This window comes from Sprattus sprattus (genome assembly GCF_963457725.1).
Source record: "Sprattus sprattus genome assembly, chromosome: 2".
NCBI classification, from domain to species: domain Eukaryota; kingdom Metazoa; phylum Chordata; class Actinopteri; order Clupeiformes; family Clupeidae; genus Sprattus; species Sprattus sprattus.
In genome coordinates, this window is record NC_137921.1 from 28,095,718 (window position 1) to 28,115,717 (window position 20,000).

General features: G+C 43.1%; 1 protein-coding gene across 3 annotated transcripts in view; it reads right to left on the bottom strand.

Annotated features, from left to right (window-relative positions):
- Positions 1-20,000, bottom strand: part of lpp (LIM domain containing preferred translocation partner in lipoma) — a 213,253-nt gene that overhangs the window by 102,214 nt on the left and 91,039 nt on the right. For all 3 annotated transcript variants that reach the window (XM_080857883.1, XM_080857882.1, XM_080857881.1), the window contains one exon: positions 5,030-5,136. In XM_080857883.1, the coding sequence (XP_080714009.1) occupies positions 5,030-5,136 (107 nt within the window). The remainder of the gene's footprint in view (positions 1-5,029; positions 5,137-20,000) is intronic.

A 20,000-nucleotide genomic window follows, 5' to 3' on the forward strand; every position in this document is an offset into this window, starting at 1 on the left:
ACATTGGTAAACCATACATAGGGAGGGGAGGGAGGCAGTCATTTCTGACATGACGTTCCTATGGTTACCAAAACAGGTCATGAATTACTGTTCGAACACAAACAGGTCAATAAATAACTCCTTTGGTACTGTGAGCAATTAAATGGCAGGGCAGCATGAGTGCTGTGTGGAACATGTATTAGCAGCGTGTGAGCAGGCCTTTAAGATAACGCTAGGTCTCAACCTTCCCCGCGTAAGACATAATTAAGATGTTGGAGGTTTTGAAAGGAATTAGTTCTATTCCCGCGGTGATTTAAAAGAGAGATGGTGAGGGTGAGAGAGAGAGAGAGAGAGAGAGAGAGAGAGGGGGGGGAAGATGGAGAGAGAGACGGAGAGGGAAGAAAGAAAGAAAGAAAGAAATAAAGAAACCGGAAAAAGAGAAGTCAGTTCAACAGCAGGGCTATAAAAGGAGATGAACTGCAAACTAATGAAGCACTTCCATTTCTTATGTAAGTCCCCGATTCAAACACTGTCCGCAAAGCTCCGCCTGCAGAGAGAGGAGGCTCGTGTCGACGCTGAGTTTGTTTTAATCTCCACCACAGGGAGAAAGAAGAGGGAGCGAGGCAGGAAGGAGCGAGAGGGCAGAAGCACAACCAGAAGCTGCCGGGCAGCAGATTACGCCGCGCTACATCGGCGTCTGATATTTGCATGCCTCGCTACAAGTTGCTGCCGTCTTTTCAATTATAGGAAACAGAGGAATTTAGGTTAGGTATCATTTGATTATTCATGTCGGCCCCGCTTGTGCACCCTGCCCTCTTCCTCTTGTTAGTTCGGCATAAGCGCAGAAATTATTTAACGTCCTCCCCCTTTTTTCATTCATGAAACATGTAGAGAATCAGAGTAAGTGAGGGGAGACTGAACACTGTTGGGCGGGTGGAAATACAAATAAATAAATTAACACTAAATGGAAAATGAAGGGATCTATGTCAACATATCTAATGTAATATCTATCTTATGGTGTTCAGGGAGTTTATGGGGGGAGAGAGAACGGAGAGAGAGCGGAGAGAGAGCGGAGAGTTCACTGCGGGATCCGTCCCATCGGCTGGAGGGCCTGTTTGAAAAGGCTGTGTGGATTCTGCTGAATGTGAATTATAACGTGACCGGCCCTGACTCTCCTTAGCAGAGGAACTCAGTTTCATTTTAATCAAGCAAGAGAGCCAGCCACAGGCTTTAGCTTGAGTCCTTGCAGCTAGATAAACAAACGCACTGATCCCCCGGGTATGGCTTCCTCCCTGGCCACCTATACGTCCGTGGGAAAGGGATCTTACTCCAAATGAGTACATGCTTCTGGTCACATACAGGGCCATAGCTCTTTGCTTTAGATGCGTATGCGTTGGGATCACACTGGTAGCTGAGCAGTGCTAATAAATAACAGCTAAAAAATAAATAAACACATATCATTGATCACCATACTAATGTCACCTATAGAACCAGATGTCTTTAGAATACCTGGGGTGTCTCATCCAATTTAATTCAATTTTATGTATATAGCGCCAAAACAATACAATTGTCTCAAGGCGCTTTACCGAGCCTAATGACCATAACAGCAACAAGTGCTAATAAATAACAAGTGGCTAATAAACATGACCCAGCAACTAAAGCCTTCCCTGCCCACCCGCACTATTTCCCTGTGCTGTTTAGGTGTCAGAGTCCAGAGCAGTAACATGAGCTGGACATAATTTGTCACACAAATGACATGAGAGAACCTTGACTGGAGCTGGAGCGGAGAGCTGTTACCCAACACGCCGACTACAACCAAATCAGCCGCTAAGCCTCCCAACGATGTCCAGGCCGACTCCCGGCCCTGATCGTATATCACACCTCATGCTTTTTCATGCATGTTGTTTGTGTCAGCGCAACAAAAGCAAGACGTTAATATCCATCAAAGTATTTTTGTGTGTGCGTGTGTGTGTTGTGATACTGCTGAATGTGTGAAATGAGTTAAAATGGTCAGAAATGACATCCATTATTTGAAAGCCAAATAAATGAGGACTGTGAAAGTTTTTCTGGTTGAAATGGTAGGGTGAGAGCAGCAGTGTCAGAGAATGCCAGAGGGGAATACCAGAGGACATGACAGAGGCGTGCCAATAGGGGGCAATCTTCCCTGTGGTCACACCACTGCACTACCAAGGCCAAATTTGGCCACAGAGAACACACAAGCCACACACAGTTCACAGCTTGGAGGAGACCCAGGTCAGAGATCCCACCCATTTTCATTGACAACATTTTAAAACTTTTCCATGACTTTTCAAGGAGCTTTAATGGAAGTTCATTGACCTTTCACAACCTACTTCGTAGTGCGTACGTTACTTCACAGGTTGAGGCTGATTATTGCATTATTACTATTTAATAGTGCTGTCAAACGATTAAAATATTTAATTGTGATTAATCGCATTTTTGTCATAGTTAACTCAAAATTAATCGCGATTAAATTAATCAAAATGAATCGCGATCGCAAATTTGTATCTATTCTAAATGTCCCTTCAATTATTTTTTTCCATCATTTTTATTTTATTTTAAAGCTCTTATCAACATGGAAAAGTGGATTGGCTTGTTTTAAGCAATGTTTTATTTTATTGAAAAACAACATTGCCAAACAGGGCGGTACAAAATAAAATTATAAAGTGCACATTTAAGATAAACAAGGACTCAGCCTATAGTGCAGTTAAACCATGGCTTAATATTTGTTTTTTTCAAATTTGCTGTGAACATAGAAGTCAGGCCTCTTATTTCAAAAACAATAAACCGTAACAGTTATGTTACCAATAAAAGGTAAGCCAACTACTTCTGACATTTTCAGACAACAGTGAAGCTCGCTTCTTTTGCACAACACAACTTTTAAAGTAGAGATGCACGATAATATCGGCAAGACATCGGTATCGGCAGATATCGGCTTCAAAACTTAATTATCGGTATCTGCAGGTATGAAAAATTTCTGCCGATGTACCTGGCCGATAAGGTGACGTGTAAATAATGCCACACGAAGCAAATGTTTATGAGCGTCGGCTGTGTGGCAGTAGCCTACTTCACAGTATCAGAGGATGATGACAAAATGCCTATTTGTCAGAAAACTTTTCAGGAAAAGGAGGAGGAGATGCAGCTTGGCCATAACGTAGGTTGCATGCATAGATGCAGACCACTCGCGTGCCACGCTTTACAACATTACCTGTCGCGCTAATAGACGTAAATAAGTTACAGAGTTAGCTAGACAACACTAGCTTGTTAGCTTGCATGCTACGTGACACCAGAGAAGTTGATGATGCCTCATTTCACGGGATGTGAAACGTTATGTCACGAGCTCACGCTATCTGTACATGGCTTACTTTTCCATATATGGAATTTATACAGCTAACTTGGCAATAACGTTACATAGATTAGTCGAGAAATCCTAGAAGGGATGTTATTAAACTGTAAGTCAGTTAACCAACGTTAGCTTGCCAAGTAATCCAAGCTGCATTTCCAGAGTGTAGTTGTTCAAGTTCAAGGAGGTACTGTTCAAGTATGAAAATTGTGACGTGAAAATATAAATAAATCTGCCATATTTGAAACCATTTCAGTTTCATGAGTGAATGTCTATTTCTAAAATGATACAAATGAAGTCTGTAATGTCCTGTATTTACAGCAATACCCTAGCATAATAACAGATTAATTCTAGTACAGGAGAGACTTTTCAATAATTAAAAAGCTGAGGTGTATATATCGGTATCGGCATCGGCAATCGGCCAAAATGAGCTTGTAAATATCGGCATATTGGATATCAGCTAAAATTCAATATCGTGCATCCCTATTTTAAAGGTAAACTTTCTATTCAGAAGCTTTTTATCATCTATTTCGCCGTATCGCGCTCATCATTCACTTAAACGTGACGTTAGCCTACTACACAGTTTGGGAGGGCAAAAAGAACGTTCATCTAAAAAAACACAACGCGTTAATCGCGCGATAAAAAAATTAACGGCGTTAAAATGGGTTTGCGTTAACGCCGTTAATAACGCGTTAAACTGACAGCACTACTAGTTAATAATTACTATTTCCATTGCTTTTTCACCTTCACATAGTGAAACATTATCGATGGAGGAGTAAATTAACATTATCATTTCCACTTAACCTACATTCAACCAAATCAAATTCCAGCAATCCACTAGGTCCTGTACCTGAAGTATTTAGCAGCCGGATCGAATGGTAAAGAACCACAATTTACATCACCAAGAAGTAAAGAGTAACACTGGTGATAGGCAATATTTCCAAAACATATCATAATATAGCAAAGCATTTTTGTGGCAACAATCTTACTGAGATATTCTTTTTTTGTAACAGATTTTCTGCAACATATAGTATATTTGCAAAATAAATGTTGCTTAAAAAAAATAAAAAAATAAAAAACGTTTTCTTTCAAACGTTCAATCTTTCAAACTATAAACACTACTAGTGAAAAGTCATAACATTAACAACACAGAAAGGTAAAAAAAAATAAGTCCTTGTCTGTAAGTTTCCTTGTCTGATTAAAAAAAAAAAAAAAAACGGGCTAATGGCCACTACAAATCAAATCAACTAGACTCTGTCTGGCTACTACTATTTTTTTAATATATATATTTTTCGGGTTCATGTAGTTACCACTGTAGTGATGCTAGCTGAAGCAAATGTCCACATTAATCAATATCGTTATCGACATCAACCTAGAAATGTTGCCTCCTGGGGAGCAGTCGCCATGGGCAACTGACAGGGAAAGAAATGGTCCCCAATTAAAAAAAAAAAACGGGCATTAGCATTTCAGATACCATCTAGAGTCCTAGATTTCATGACTTTTCCAAAACTCTCCATGTATTTACTGAATTTCATGACTTTTCAATGCCTGACTTTTGACCAAGGGACTCCTGCCAGGTAGGAGCAAACATCTGGGGATAGACTGCTTCCTCTGAATTCAGGGTGGGGTTTGCGGGTGATGGCGGGATGAAGGAGGGTGGAGGGAGGGGGATGTCGACGTGGGTCTCACCTGAAATCCCAGCAGGGAGTCGTCCATGAAGGGCGGGGGAGGGAAGGAGGAGGGTGATGGGAATCCGCTGGCATCAGCCACAGGTGGAGGTGGAGGGGGGTAATCACCTGAAAAAACACAAAACACGAGAGGGATTAGCATACACACACAGACCAACCCTGTTGCGTGTGTGTGTCTCTGTGTGTGTGTGTGTGTGTGTGTGTGTGTGTGTGTGTGTGTGTGCGCGTGTGTGCGTGTGAGGATCAAGAGCGTCTACTAAACCGGCGAATGGAGAGGATACCTGATTCCCAGTCGTACAGCAGATTGGGGTTTGGATTGAGTTGAATTAAAAAGCGTAAATGCAGAACATGTAAAACTCTCCAGAAGGCAAATCCACCCAAACACGGCATTAGAACTCCAAAAGGAAAAAAAATAATCTGTTGCATTTTCATGATTAATCATTTTCTCGTGGTAGAGATGGTTGAGCCGTAAAAACAGATTGAACATCAAACACAATATGCTTACCAGTGTACACATTTGTTTCTGTGTTCTAACTCTCTCTGTGTGTGTGTGTGTGTGTGTGTTCATGTGTATATGTGTGTGTTGTTCTCTCTCTCTCTCACTGTGTGTGTGTGTGTGTGTGTGTGTGTGTGTGTGTGTGTGTGTGTGTGTGTGTGTGTGTGTGTGTGTGTGTTTTAACATGCAGCACAGTGTGGGCGGAGCGGGTTGGACTTGTATCCAGTAAAGCATATTGTCCCCAGCAGATTACGAAACATAATTGAAACAATTTGCTTAACTATGAGCTCCTAAGCTGTGTTAAGCAGGTGTTTCCACAGATTGGAAATGTAAGTTGTGCGTTAGAGGCGGGTAAGACGGGTGTTTGTCCAGTCAAGCGGAAGGCGACCAGCCAAGTTTACATTTCTAAAGTCCACGCTAATGTGAGGATTGGGTCTGACTGCATGTTTCACGGAGAATGAGGAGCGTTGCTAGCCAAATTAGATTCCGATTTGGCTCTGCTCCGTGGCAGCCTTTGGATTGAATCATTTGACCATGTACTTCTAAGTACCACAGCAGACATGAGCTTTGCAAATTAAAGGCTTTTTTTTTTTTTTAAACAAGACGTAACGGGAATTTGTTGCCATGTTAATACTTTGATGAAGGCTGCTCAAAAATTCCATTTACCACCCACCACCCCCCAGCAAGCCCCCACCCCCCCAGCAAGAACGCCCCCCCCTTTGGCCTCGTAAGTGTCGTATTGGGGTGGGGTGAGAGAAGGGGAAGGGAGAAAGAGAGAGAAGGCTTTTATCTGTTTTCATTAGAATCTAATTGATGTCATCAATGCAGCTTTATCTAAGTCTGCTGACCAAATTAATTAAGGACGTTTTTTTTTTCTGAGGGGAATGGAGTGAAACCGAGAGGCTGTGACTGGAGCTCTGGCTGCAGCTGGATTGGGAATGCAAACCCGGGCCCTTGTGCAACACCACTTTTCTCCCTCTGCGAGCACGATGCACAGAGGACGAGGACTCTCCCCTGCAGGATCCTGAGGGCACCATGTGAATGGTTTATGTAATAACCCTGTAACCTTGGCTCAAACTCAGGCCTGGCCTCTAAAGCACTCTGCCAACAAGAAAGATAAAAAAAAAAAGGAATCTTCACCCATCTGTCAAGACTTACTTTCCTTTCTTTGTCCCTACTTCCTTCCCTCCCTCCTCCTCTATCTTTCTCCCTTCTGTCTCTGCCTCCTTTGCTCTGTCTCTTTTCTCTTTCTCCCTCCTCCCTCTCTCTCGTACACACACACACACCCTGCCCTTCTCTTCTCTTCTAACCCCCCCCCCCCCCCCCAATAATACATGTCACTTGTAAGTTGAGGCTTGACACAAAATTAATACATTAAGTTCCATGTACGTCTCTCTCGAACATTAAAGTTGTTTGGGATTTCTTATTTCAGGAAACACGAAAGTGGTAAATGTTTCAGCGAGGTCATGGTTTATTAAAGACGACGACTTATGTGGAGCAGAGAATGGCTGTGGCACGGGCACACAGCGGTATGGGGGATGGCGGGGGGCAGGGGGTGAGGTGAGGTGAGGTGAGGGGGCGTCAATGGGCTCTGCTTCCCTCCGCTTCCGTCTACATCTATCCAACACCCCAGTACAGTGTGGACCATAGACGCAAACGACACATTGGACAGATTGGACGCATTGTAAAGATTGGAAGCATTGGACAGACAGGATGACCCAATCACAAAGGTATAGCGCTACATGCCACTTTCCACTGCTACTTGTACAACTGAGCCTGAGTATAGGAGCCTGACCAAGGACAAGGACAGAGGACCAGAGTACCAGAGGACCAGAGGACCAAAGGACCAGAGGACCAGAGGGCCAGAGCATGAGTGCTTCTTGTGCAGCTGAACTGGTATAAAACGTAACTGGTTAACTTGTATAAAACAAATAACTGGTAAACACATTTCCACCATAATGTGCAAAAAACACAAGATGCTGGGTCTGATACACTTGGAGGATACAGACTGTTAAAACATGCATACTAAACAGCATTCAGACTTAACAGCGTTCAGACTAAATAGCATTCATACTAAACTAGAAAAGCTTGGGGCAAAGATACCAAAGGTGGCAAAGTTAAAATGCTCAAAATATGCTCAAATATGCTACGGTTATACAATGTTCAAACAAATCCAACATGTTACCAATATGTGATGGCTTAGCAGACGACGTCTTCTGTGTCTCAACATGAAATGTGACATGAAAGCACGGCAGTGAATGAGACGGCATTTTCTTTTCGATTTCTAACGTAGCGACTAGCCACACGGCTGATAAAACTGTGTCTGAGCGAGGCCTGGACCAGTGACCGACCGGCGAGCCTCTTTTTCATCAACTGTACAAGCAGGACAAAAAAACGCACAAGTGTAAGACTTTACTGTCCTGTCCTGTGCATCACTTCTGGGATGGTGATTGACCTAAGAAGCCATGTGAATGTTAAAATGCTGCATCAGTCATAACAACTTCCACAACAGATGACCACTTTTTCCTACACAATCCATAGCTGTCAAAGTGTGTTTGAAACTTTCTGGATGAAATCCCATCTGAAGACAACAGGGAGTGAAGATAGGCTGCACACACACCAATACAAAACACCCCTCACACACAGGCAGAGGCGCTCATATGTTCACACACCAACACACACACTTATGTGACATACACACTCTGTGACACACACACACACATACACACACACCACTGACACTTTCTCTCACATCCATAAGTATACCTCATACACTATTAAGCACGCACTGTGAGACACACAGACATACAAAGCAAAATGACCCCTCCACCATCCGTGTGTGTGTGTGTGTGTGTGTGTGTGTGTGTGTAAATACGAAACACCTAGGTCACCTGCTTCCCCTCAATTACTGTCAGCATGCGTGACCTGCCTGGAATGCTCCTTCAACAGAGGAATCGAGGGACCTTTGCAGAAATTACCTAAGACGGTGCGTGTGTGTGTGTGTGAGAGACAGAGCAAAAGAGAGAATGTCAGAGAGAGACGAGGACTGATAGATGGGGGTAACCAGTTGATATACATTGACAGGCCTCCAGGTTCAAAACTTTCCATGAGCGTCTGCTTCTGCTCCCTACGGCTCTCAGCAGTAGCTCACGGCTGGCAGGCAGGCAGACAGGCAGGCAGACAGACAGGCAGGCAGGCAGACAGGCAGACAGACAGGCAGGCAGACAGACAGGCAGGCAGACAGACAGGCAGGTGCGCAGACAGACAGACAGACAGACAGACAGACAGACAGACAGACAGACAGACAGACAGACAGACAGACAGACAGACAGACAGACAGGCAGACAGACAGACAGGCAGGCAGACAGACAGGCAGGTGCGCAGACAGACACAGGTAGACAGGAAGACAGGCAGACAGGCAGGCAGACAGGCAGGCAGGCGGGCAGGCATACAGGCAGACAGACAGGCAGACAGGCAGACAGCAGCCTCACCTGCTACTGCTCTCGAGTAAAGCAGTTCGCTGAGTTTAAAGCACTTACAGTCAGAGGACACATGGAAGTATGAAAGTATGGTCAAAGTCTCCATCATCATTTAAGGCAAATTTCCCCACTTTACTTTTGTATTAAAACACCTAGGGTAAAGCATTATACTATACTATACCCTCCGAGGACATTCAAGTGGATTGAATATTAACAACAAGCTCTCACTATCTCTACCTTAGGAGACAGAAGGCAATGTCTCTTATCCCACAACCACCTCTATATTTACTAGTGCTGTCAGTTTAATGCGTTATTAACGGCGTTAACGCAAACCCATTTTGCGCGATGAACGCGTTGTAAAAAAAAAAAATAATGTTCTTTTTGCCCTCCCAAACTGTATAGTAGGCTAACGTTACGTTTGAGTGAATGGTGAGCGTGATACGGCGAATTGGATGATAAAAAGCTTCTGAATAGAAAGTTTGTGTTGTGCCAAAGAAGCGAGCTTCACTGTTGTCTGAAAATGTCAACAGGCAGCTGGCTGAAAGCACAGAAGTAGTAGTAGGCTTGCCTTTTATTGGTAACCTAACTGTTATGGTTAATTGTTTTTGAAATAAGAGGCCTGACTTCTATGTTCACAGCAAACTTGAAAAAAATTAAATATTAAGCCATGGTTTAACTGCACTATAGGCTGAGACCTGTTTATCTGAAATGTGCACTTTATCGTTTGACAGCACTTATATTTGCACCTGCTAGCAAACAAACCCAGAGGGATCAAACTAATTCTTTTAAATCTTTCATTGTTTTTGTTTACATTTGAAGTAGTTTTTTTAATTAACTTTTAAACTATTGAATTAAATAAATTCACACTCACATTTCTCCTTTTTAAATCAGATTTTCAGAATCAGAGAGTAGCCAGAATCCTTAACAAACCATGTACTGACAGATAAAGTATGCTACATCTACTAATGTTATACACTTTAATATATCTTCACACTCAATTACATTTACTGCTTTGGTTAACCATTGCAACTTTCAGAGCTGCACACGCGTGCGTTCAGTCTTTCATAACAACATCCAAAAACAGAACACCAGCAATCATCTTCAAACGTGAAGACCAGCATGAGAAACGATGGCTACAAATTGTACATTGCCCTCTCTGTCTCAAGCAGCCATTTACTGGGCACTAATCAGCTCATGCGGAGCAGAACAGCGTGCCCTCGGCGCATTCGGACCTGAATGCGTCACTGCCCAGCGTTACATCCGGCGAAGTGGGCAGTGCACTCCAGCTGCTGAGTTCGCGTCTCGTCGTGTGGCACGTCACCAGGCGCAGAGCTAGGACACCGTGCAGGGGCGTCGGAGGTGGTCCCTGTGCTGTGAATGAAGAAGGCTCCATTTGCGTCGACATCTAGACAGGAGCCCTGAGTGCCTACTAATGAGAGAAGCAGCGGGAACACCTACTTAATACGACGACGTCCCCCCCGACTTTATTGAGCAATTACACTCAAGTGGTGGCTTTGTGAAGGCAGAATTCTAATCAGTAATTAAAGTTATTTGAGAGGCCAGGAGAAGTATAATTGTTAATCAGAAACAAGAGTGTTGTTAAGGGTTTGATGAAAGGGAGGGAGCAGGATCCAGCCGAGTGTGTTGGAGAAGATTAAGCTTGTTTGCCTAGCCATAGGGACTCTATGTGTACTTTCTTTTTTTAGTTTCGAGAGTAACCAGTTGAGCACACATTTGGAGAGCATGGCCTACTATGAAAGCAATCAATGTCATTAAGCAGATAGTTGGTCACAAGGCTGAGACTGAACCTGAGGTAAAGCTTGAAACTGCTCTGTCATTTCGTGACATAAGTTTAGCAAGAGTGAAGCGTAACCGTCTATGCAATAATCGTACTCTGAAATATAAATCGCACAAAGCAACCCCACAAACCCACTACCCTAAAAGTACAGCAAGCACATGTGCGACAAACAACACCACATGACGGCCATCAATTCTTTAGGGTTGGCTGCTACGTACTTCGAGCTGAAAATCTGCGTTCAAAACTAACATAACCTTCCCTCGCCTGCTCCTAAGTTATAACGCATTTCACTGCAAAGTCACAGCCCTTCCCCCGCACTAGTCTCCCTACACACACAGCAGAAGATTGGTGTCTGTCTGAGCTTAGAGCCATATTTTTACCCCTTCTGCCAAAGTGACTAAAAGTGCCAATGACAGTTTAGGGGGGAAAGCGTCTCGCTGGCGTGTCTGAGCCACATGTCGTTTGAGTGTTACTATAGATGAGTGACTTTAACGGCGCTTTTTTAAACGTCCTCGACATGATTTACGGCCGTGAACCTGAACCTGAGCTGAGTCTTGTGCTACCAGCATTTACACAAACTGCAGTAAACAAAAGCTAAGTGCGGGGTCCATGTGTCAGTAAAAAGGGCCCTGTACTGGGCTTGTGACCGAGACATTAGGTGATGCTGATTCAAAACGTCCTGAAAACTGAAAACTGAAAACGGCTGAAAGGAGACATGACAGCAGTAAACAAATCCACTCTTGTATTTAATCCATAGATAACATGACTGTAAAATAAAATTCTCTTTTTGGCCTTTTTTTCCTCTCCTCTTTCTCCCCTGACTGAAAACCGGCTTTGTGGAGAGTAAGAGGATGTTTAACGGAAATTGAATTTAAAAAATTGCATTCGGTGGCAGAAACCTATAATCCCTTGCAGACAAAGAGGGGATAAAGTGTTATAATGACCACTGTGCCATTTCCTATGTGTTACCTCAGAGGAGGCTCCTCCAAATGCGCTGTGGCACTGCGCCTCTAAACACATTGTTTCATCCATAATTACAGAGAAGAGCATTATTTCACCTCTTCTGCTGGTGGAGTGGTGTGGCGGCTGAGACCTGCTCTTAATTAGCAATGATATACGGCCGGCTGATTTACTCCTGCTTTTGGCTGAGATATGTGAGCCAGTGGATTTGAGGTCTTTGGAGACGCGCTTTTTTGGAAGTGCACAGGAGCCGACCAAATTGGCTTCCATAGATTTTTTTCCTTTTTTTTTTTAAATAAGTGGGATTCCACAGTGACGGGAAAGAGAGAGTGAGTTGAAGATTTACAGGGCACAAAAGCGGGATTAAACCATTGTGTTGCTCCAGAATGAAACAAATGCTTAGACAAGGTGACGGCTTGGGCTCTGGCTCTGTCTCCGGCGCGGGTTTGGGCATCCGTCCCCGGCAGGCGGCTCCTGTAGTCAAGTGGAGCATGCACATCCGCTGCCAGAGAGCAGCCGAGTCAAGTTCAGTTTCCTGATAATGTGCTTAAGGTCTCGAAAATGAGAGCTGGCAGGGGGGCGATGAGGGGGGCAGTCGGCGTAGGGGGTGGTGGATGGGTGGGGAGGGGGGGGGGGGAGGGGGGACTCAAAAAAAAAGTGAAAACAGTGCCAGCGGGGAGATGAGAACCTTTCAGAGATACTCGGTTTCATCACTTAATTTAGCAGAGAAACTTTGGGTTTGGTTACTTGCACAATGTGTAGAGGAAGCTACTCTGAGCCACTGTACCTAAGGCATGCATGTTCTGAGCTCTAAAGAGCCTGAAAATGAAAAAGAAACGTAGGTTGACGGAATAACTGTGTGGTAACACACAGAAACACACCAGACAGAGAGACACAGAGGTGAGACCAGAGGGGTCGTGTGTGTGAGTGTGTGTGTGGAGGGATGGCTGATCTAGGGTGCAGCCCCAGTGAAGCCTGTCGTTGTCTGCACAGGCCTTGTTCAACAGAGAGCACTGCTGCCCCAGAGTCGCGTGCTCTGAAAATAACCACAAGGAATGCAGCCCCCCGAGTGCGAGAGAGGGGCCCCTCTCCTGCCGCTGCCGCTCCACCCCCAGGAATGCTGGGTAATTTAAAGCAGACAGGTCACTGAGCAGGTGAGGCGTGGGGGGTTCTGGTTCATCTGAGGACAACCCACCACCAACCAGGGGAGGGGGCAGGAACTGGCAGCCATGTTGGGCAACTTTCCGTTTTTTAGTTTTTTGTTTTGCCCTCTTATTTCAGTTGATATGGCTTTTAAAGTGATTTGTTGTTTTTGTAACCACAGCGCACAATTCAAGTTCAGACGAAATAGAGGAAGTCAAAGAAAAGAACACTCTATACTTTTTATTGCTGACAAATACGTAACAAAAGAAATGGAGAATATTATGTTCACCGTCCCCCAAGACCATGTGAACATGACTCTCCGGACGGAAGCACGAGTACAGGAGATATGCAGGCCTCAAACCAAACATGCTAGGCACTCTCTCTCTCTCTCTCTCCCTCTCTGGTACGGTATAGACACCTGGGCACATGGCAGAAACACATGCTACCCTCCGCGAATGGACAGGGGGTGGGGGTGGGGGGGTTGTTAGCATGGCGGTTAGGAGGTGAACCTTGTGTGAGGAGTGCGCGGTAGAGCCTTGGTTTCTATGGGAACCTTGAGACTCGAAAGTTGTGAGTTTCCTGTATATTCTCCAGATGAAACTCGCATGGCAAGGCTGACATAACAACCGGTAGTCAGTTAACTGTTGGCCAGCCAAGCGAAGACAGGGGAACAGGGGGGGGAAATAAAAAAATGAAATAAATAAAGTAAAGGGCTTCTGAGCTGAGAGTTAAGTGCTGATTATCGACCATCTCACACAGATAATCCGCTTGAGCACAGCTGCAGAAGAGGCACAATTGGTTGGTTTTGGGGGGAAGATTTGGACAACTCCTAAATGTGACTCTTGTTAGCTGTCTTCACTAAGCTTATCCCACCATATGACAACAATAAAAGACGATTATCATTGGCTAGACAGCACAGATAACAATGTAAATACTTCCAAAAATATTTTCTAAACCTAATTTCCCATGCCGAAACATGGTATGGATAATCGTAACATACGTTTGGGTGGCGCAAAGGCGTTTATAAAATGTCTGATTAGGAGTACTCAGAGGACATGTCAGAAACTTAGAAATGATTTATTGACGATAATCTCTGCTTACAACACAATGTCATTCCATCTTCACTTCAGTGACTGGCATATGGCTGACCCTGTTTGGAAGATTATGAATGTATGACACACATCCTTAAGACATGACAGCGGGCTGCTTGACGGCAGTCAAGCTGCCCATCAACTAAACCAACTTTAAACATTGCGTACTCTTCACCAAGTGCATAATGAATGGAGGGGGATGCAAGCGCCACAAATTACATTCGGAATGAGATTCCATGTGCATTGTTAACCACCTACTTACATGGGTAAGCGAAAATTGGAAATCAAACTATGTTTTTAAGGGCTTACAGATTCTTAAAAGAAATTAAATCTGAGACACAAAAGCACAGATTAGTTGTTGGAAATTAAAAGGGAAAGAAATTGGAAACGTGCAGCAGTGTATACGGCTTTCAATCCAACAGAAATCATTCTGTTTGAAGAAATTTCAAGATTATGTTTTTTTGCACTTACATATGTGACCTTTCTATGAAGCAATCTTAGTGGCTGAAATAATTTTTGTGCAGCTGTGCATTCTGCCTATTTTAAAGTATCACTAAATATGTAGAGCTTAACCTTATGGTAACCTAGTATGGTAAGTTGTTCATTTTGACGAGCTCATTTTCAGTTTATCTTTAGGAGACAGCAACCACTTAAGGTAAAGTTTCTACGCTTCAGTGCTCATAAAATGCACCTTATGATTTTGCTCTCTCTTACTTTAATAATACCCAAGGGCCAGGATCTTGAGATTATTTTCACATCAGTCTTTCCACTAGAGCCTCAAAACTATGCAGTCCGACCCTGTTCCAGTTGTCCATATTTTCATTCTGTACGAAAACACTAAGCGATGGTCTTACAGTTTGAAGAATGTGCGGGCTATTTCCTCCAACTACTTGCTCCAAGACTAAAAAAAAACGTATAACCAATGCCTACATTTTTCCATAATAGTTTCGTCTAACCCTTAAATCCCCATATTTTGGATGGAAAAACACATTCCTAAAAAATGGATTCAGTGACGGTAGCACTCAGCTATTCACACAAACAGATTATATTATTTTTCTCTCTAATCAAAAGTTAAAAAATCCAAATTGTATCAGACCAGAACATATTTTAATTGATACTTTGAAGATGTGGAATATTTTTATGTTTTAAGAGTATTTTTTTGCCAGAGAGTGCTTTTTTTTTTTTAACTGCGCCTGTACAATTTCAGTATGTTTCCTTTGCTGTTCTGTTGTGCTGGCAATTTGTAAATTGAGCACACATGAAGAATGACAGTTTTTGTTTACACAGAAAAAAGACCATGACAGCAGTTAACGTCCATTACTGCCTGGCGACGAGTGAATTACATTCTAGGAATTTAAATAATCGATTCCCCTGGGCGCTATAAGAAAAGACCCTTGGATCTTTCATGCATCTCCCCTTCTGAGGATAACGACCTTTGCCCTCTTGGCCCTCAACATGCTTGCTAGATATCCGTGTCTGTCAAGGGTGGCCTTGTGACAGCGTGTTTAAAGGCTTCCTGAAAGGGTAGGATGATGTAAACAGTCTATCAGCAACACTAGACATGCAGAGGCAGCTGTGGGTGGTAATGCTGCACTACCTTTTGAGGTCAAAGCATGTTTGCTCATATTTTGGCCAAAGGTGGGAAACGATGAATCAACAAATAGTTGATGTGCTTAAGAATTGATTTTGAGTATCATGTACTCGTGAGATGACCCATGACCTTTTGAAGTAAGAGCATGTATGGTATTTTGGTCTGAGGTGTAATATAACACACAGTACTTAGTTACATTGCTTAAAGGTACACTGTGTAGAGTTCAAGCTCCCTTCGTTTTTTAATTTGAGTTCTCAAATCGTTTTGAAATTTGAGTTCTCAAACACACAACCCGTGCCACTCTCTGACCAGCCGACGGGTTTGTGGTTGTTGTTGAATAATATTTATATGCCACTCTGGAGTCCTGAGGAATCTTGAGTGAATTTTCACCTAACAAACTCAGAGAGGAAAGGTAAGCGGACAGTCTGGGACACATCCAGGTAGGAAAGATCTTTAGGGGAGCACATTCTCTGCTTGGGGCCAAGACTGTCTGACTGACTAAGTACATGTCCGTCGGTCTGACTGACTTATTGCTGTTATCTGATTCCAGTCCTGTATCACATCTCTCACCGTCCATGTGTACACAACATCCTCGCTCCCTGCTGGTGTCTGATTCATGATACACATGAGAGTGAGGATGTTGTGTTCAGATCTAACTAGACAGCCAGAGCGGGCTGGAGCCCGGATAAAATGGAAGTGTGGACAGGATAGTGCAAACCAGAACCATGTGGATCCCACTCAACCACCCAATTGGATACCCAATACAGACTGCCGGCGGTCAGCCAATCAGGGCTTAGCATAAGGCCTCCCATACACAATGGTCCACCTAGGCACCCCGCCAAGGAGCTCTGTCCCTCATTTGCATTTATGCTAATCCCTTATTTTATATCAGACAGTGCTCAAGTTTGATATAAAATAAGTATTAACGCAAACATGGGTAATCTCTCCCAAAAACACATTTTATCCTTTCAGAAAAAGGGGGGGTGGGGGGTTATCTGTGGATAGCTTTATTTAGTGTTTTAGTGAACCTTTTCACAGATCTGACCTATATTACCTCTACAATGACCAAAAATGTATTTCCGTTCCCATCTTTGTGTTCTTAAAAGTAGAAATTAGTCAAGGGTTCTTCAGAACATACTTTATGTTTTCTGTATGGTGTCAATGACACTGTACTAGAAGACTGTACTGGAAGAACACAGAAGCGTTTGTGAGTGTAAAATATACTCTGGTGTTTGAAGTGAAAACAGCAGCTGGCCGCCATCTTTCGAAACATTTTAGTAAACAAATAAGTAATGCTGCTGCATAGAGTGAAAACAGTCTGTGCTGGGGAGTTATGATTCACATATGACAAGCACCAGAGAGCCCAGAATGTGTCAGTCAGGGAAGACACACAAAGTCCACATAAAATATGAAGCTGTCCACTGGCACAAATGTTACACAAATATTACTAAAGCTTACCCAAAAAAGGCTTCTCATATGGTACTATTACGTGACCCAAATTACATCATCACGAGTGAATGTTTTCAATTATATTAAACTACATAAATGCAGCCCGAAAGAAGCACTGTGGGTATTTTATCCTTTCGTCATCATTTCATCAAAGCTTTGCATCCATTGCACACTAGGGTGCCACCCTGCCAACAGCAGGGCTCGATGCCACTAAGAATAACTCGGATGTAAACAAAAAACAAAATGCACTTCATGACAACACAACACAAGCTATCCTAATCAAAACAAAACTGTACAGGCTGGTTCATCGAAATAAAAATTATTTTGGCCACATCTCATCTCATATTGTTTATCACAGCGAAGCAATTTACTGCTCCTGAAAGTTTTCAAGTGGCCACCGCGTCCTGTAATCCTCTTAATAGCAGAGACAATTGCAGAAGGGCAGATAAGACAGCAGAGATTAAATATCCTAAAATTAGTTTTTGGATTACGAAGCCGACCCAAACATGAAATAAACCCGGGAGAGGGTGAAATCCTGGTAACTTTCAGGAAGAGCAAACAAAACACAAACTGTCTGAGTGTTTAGTGAGGCCTCATTACATCATATACCCAGTCCTTTTCTTTCTCTTTACAAAGAAAATACACACAACAAAAAGTTAAATTGTAAAGGTGCTCCATTTCAAAATCACAGTTTGGTGGTAAACAAATCCTCAATCCAAATAAACAAGCAATGAATCAAAAGTATAAACTTAACCTATCCTAAATCCTAAATCCAAACTGCATTTGGAGGTTTGAGTGTAGGATAGCTATTCCCCTCAGCGTGTTTCCTGTTTGGCAGTGCACATATGGCCTTCCAAAGTAGAGGATAAATCAAGGGGAATGTTGTGAAAGACTTCCACTTGCTCCCTGCCACTGTTAGATTATCCAATTTACTAAAGAGATACTCGAAATCATCTCCCTATTATGTGTACAACAAAACCACCACTCTTCCCTCAAACTGAATCTTCTCTGACTGATCCACCTCAATGTACCTTCATTACTAGAACCTTTGTAGACACTCAAAACATTTTAGATCAAAGTTCTCACATGCCCTACAATCATAACCAAACACTGAACTATGGGGCCTGAAGCTAGTTTGGACTTCTTGTACTTTTTGTAGATAAACAGCACTATATGTTATTGGTCATTCTAGTATTTGCACTAAGAAGATCATTTGAGGACTACCTCCGACATGTGTGTTCTGTGGAAAAGCATGTGTACTTTTACGCAAGTGCGCGTCATGCAGTGCATGTTATTCTGTGCTGACGGCTGAGTAATATGCCTCAGAGAAGAGCGGAGACACAAGGGGGCAGGTGGGTATCAGGCTGGGGTATTTTTCTGTGCTCGGCGCACTTGTGGTCATGCGCTGCTTCTCAGACACGTTGTGCTAACCACAAGGCCCGGAGGAGTGTCATTCTAGTTGGAGGCTGTCCAAGAAATTGCCTGTTTTGAAAATCTAAAAAGTATGTGTACCTTTTACGCAAGTGCATACTTTGTAGTGCTTTGTCTTGGCAACGCTTAGGCCAAAGAGTCACTGTCTTGTTGTGAGGCTTTCTAAAGGAAGGGCTGTTCTCAATTAGCTTCACAAGGCCACTGGAGGAATGCATAGCACAGCCAGAGAGGGGAAAGGGGGGGAAAGAGGGAGAAAGGGAGGAGGAAGGGAGGGAAGGAGAAAGAGAGGGGGGTTCAGCTACAGCTTATTTGCCTTCACTCTGTTCTGTTTCCAGACTTCCACACAAAGCAAAACACACTCTCTTAAAATAAAGACATATTCTCCCATACTTTCTCTGCCACTATCTCACACACACACACACACACACACACACACACACACACACACACACACACACACACACACACACAAAAGCATATTTATCAGTGGCCTTTCTGATATCCGAAAGTTCAATGTGTAGTTCACACCGGTAGGAACGCCAGTCATGAGATAAGTGCACTCAGTGGATCAAGGAAGCACTCTGTTACATTTTAAATACTATGAAAGAGGAAGGAGAAGATGATCTGAAGAATTGCAGAAAGGTGCGTGCTGAAAGGTCATCCGTGTCCACTTCCCCTCTCAAACACTGCTAAACTCCACATACAACTACGACATGAATGTGTAATTTATGACAGGAGGTCACTTAGCTATGTCAGAGCACAGAAGCCGATTGGTGGGACTGTTAAGGAGAGAGTCATAAAAGATGTCAGTATATGACGCTTATATTCTGCTGATAACACTTTTTCACACTAACTGGTGTGACTTTCCCATCTCTCTCTCCTCTGTAGCTAAGTAGTTGGTACAGACCACACTCACAGGACACCATTGTTCTAACAGTTACATGGTGCAAGTCAAGGCAAGTTTATTTATAGATATTTATATAAAGAGGCAATTCGATGTGCTTTACATAAATAAAACTAAAATAATATCCTAATGCAAATCAATATAGAATTCAAATATAAAACCACTGTTTCAACTGCAGTCCTGCTTATTTTGAAAGCTACTGTACGGTTTTGCAAGTTAGTTAGTGTTTCTCACTGTCTAGCAAAGTCGGCTGTGGTGAAAGCTTTCCAGTAAGAAACATGGGAAGTGAAAACGATATCGAAATCAAGTGCTACTGTGACACACTGCGAAAATTAGTTCTTATGTATCCTGGCCATATCAGTATGTATTAAACGGCTGACATGAGGTGGTTCTGGTCAGAGCAGATGCTTCCTGCACATCTGTTTTTATTTGCTTAAGGTACAAGAGTTACTGTTCAGACAACTTCAAACCACTCTCCATGTCTAAGATTGTGGCCAAATTTGGCGCAGTGCAGACATAGAGGTTGTTATGATGTGTGTGATTGTCTAATACAGTAACAAATTACACAAGTGCACTATCAAGATATTAAAGCAATGTAGAATTCATCGCTTCTCCTCTCTGAACCTCAAG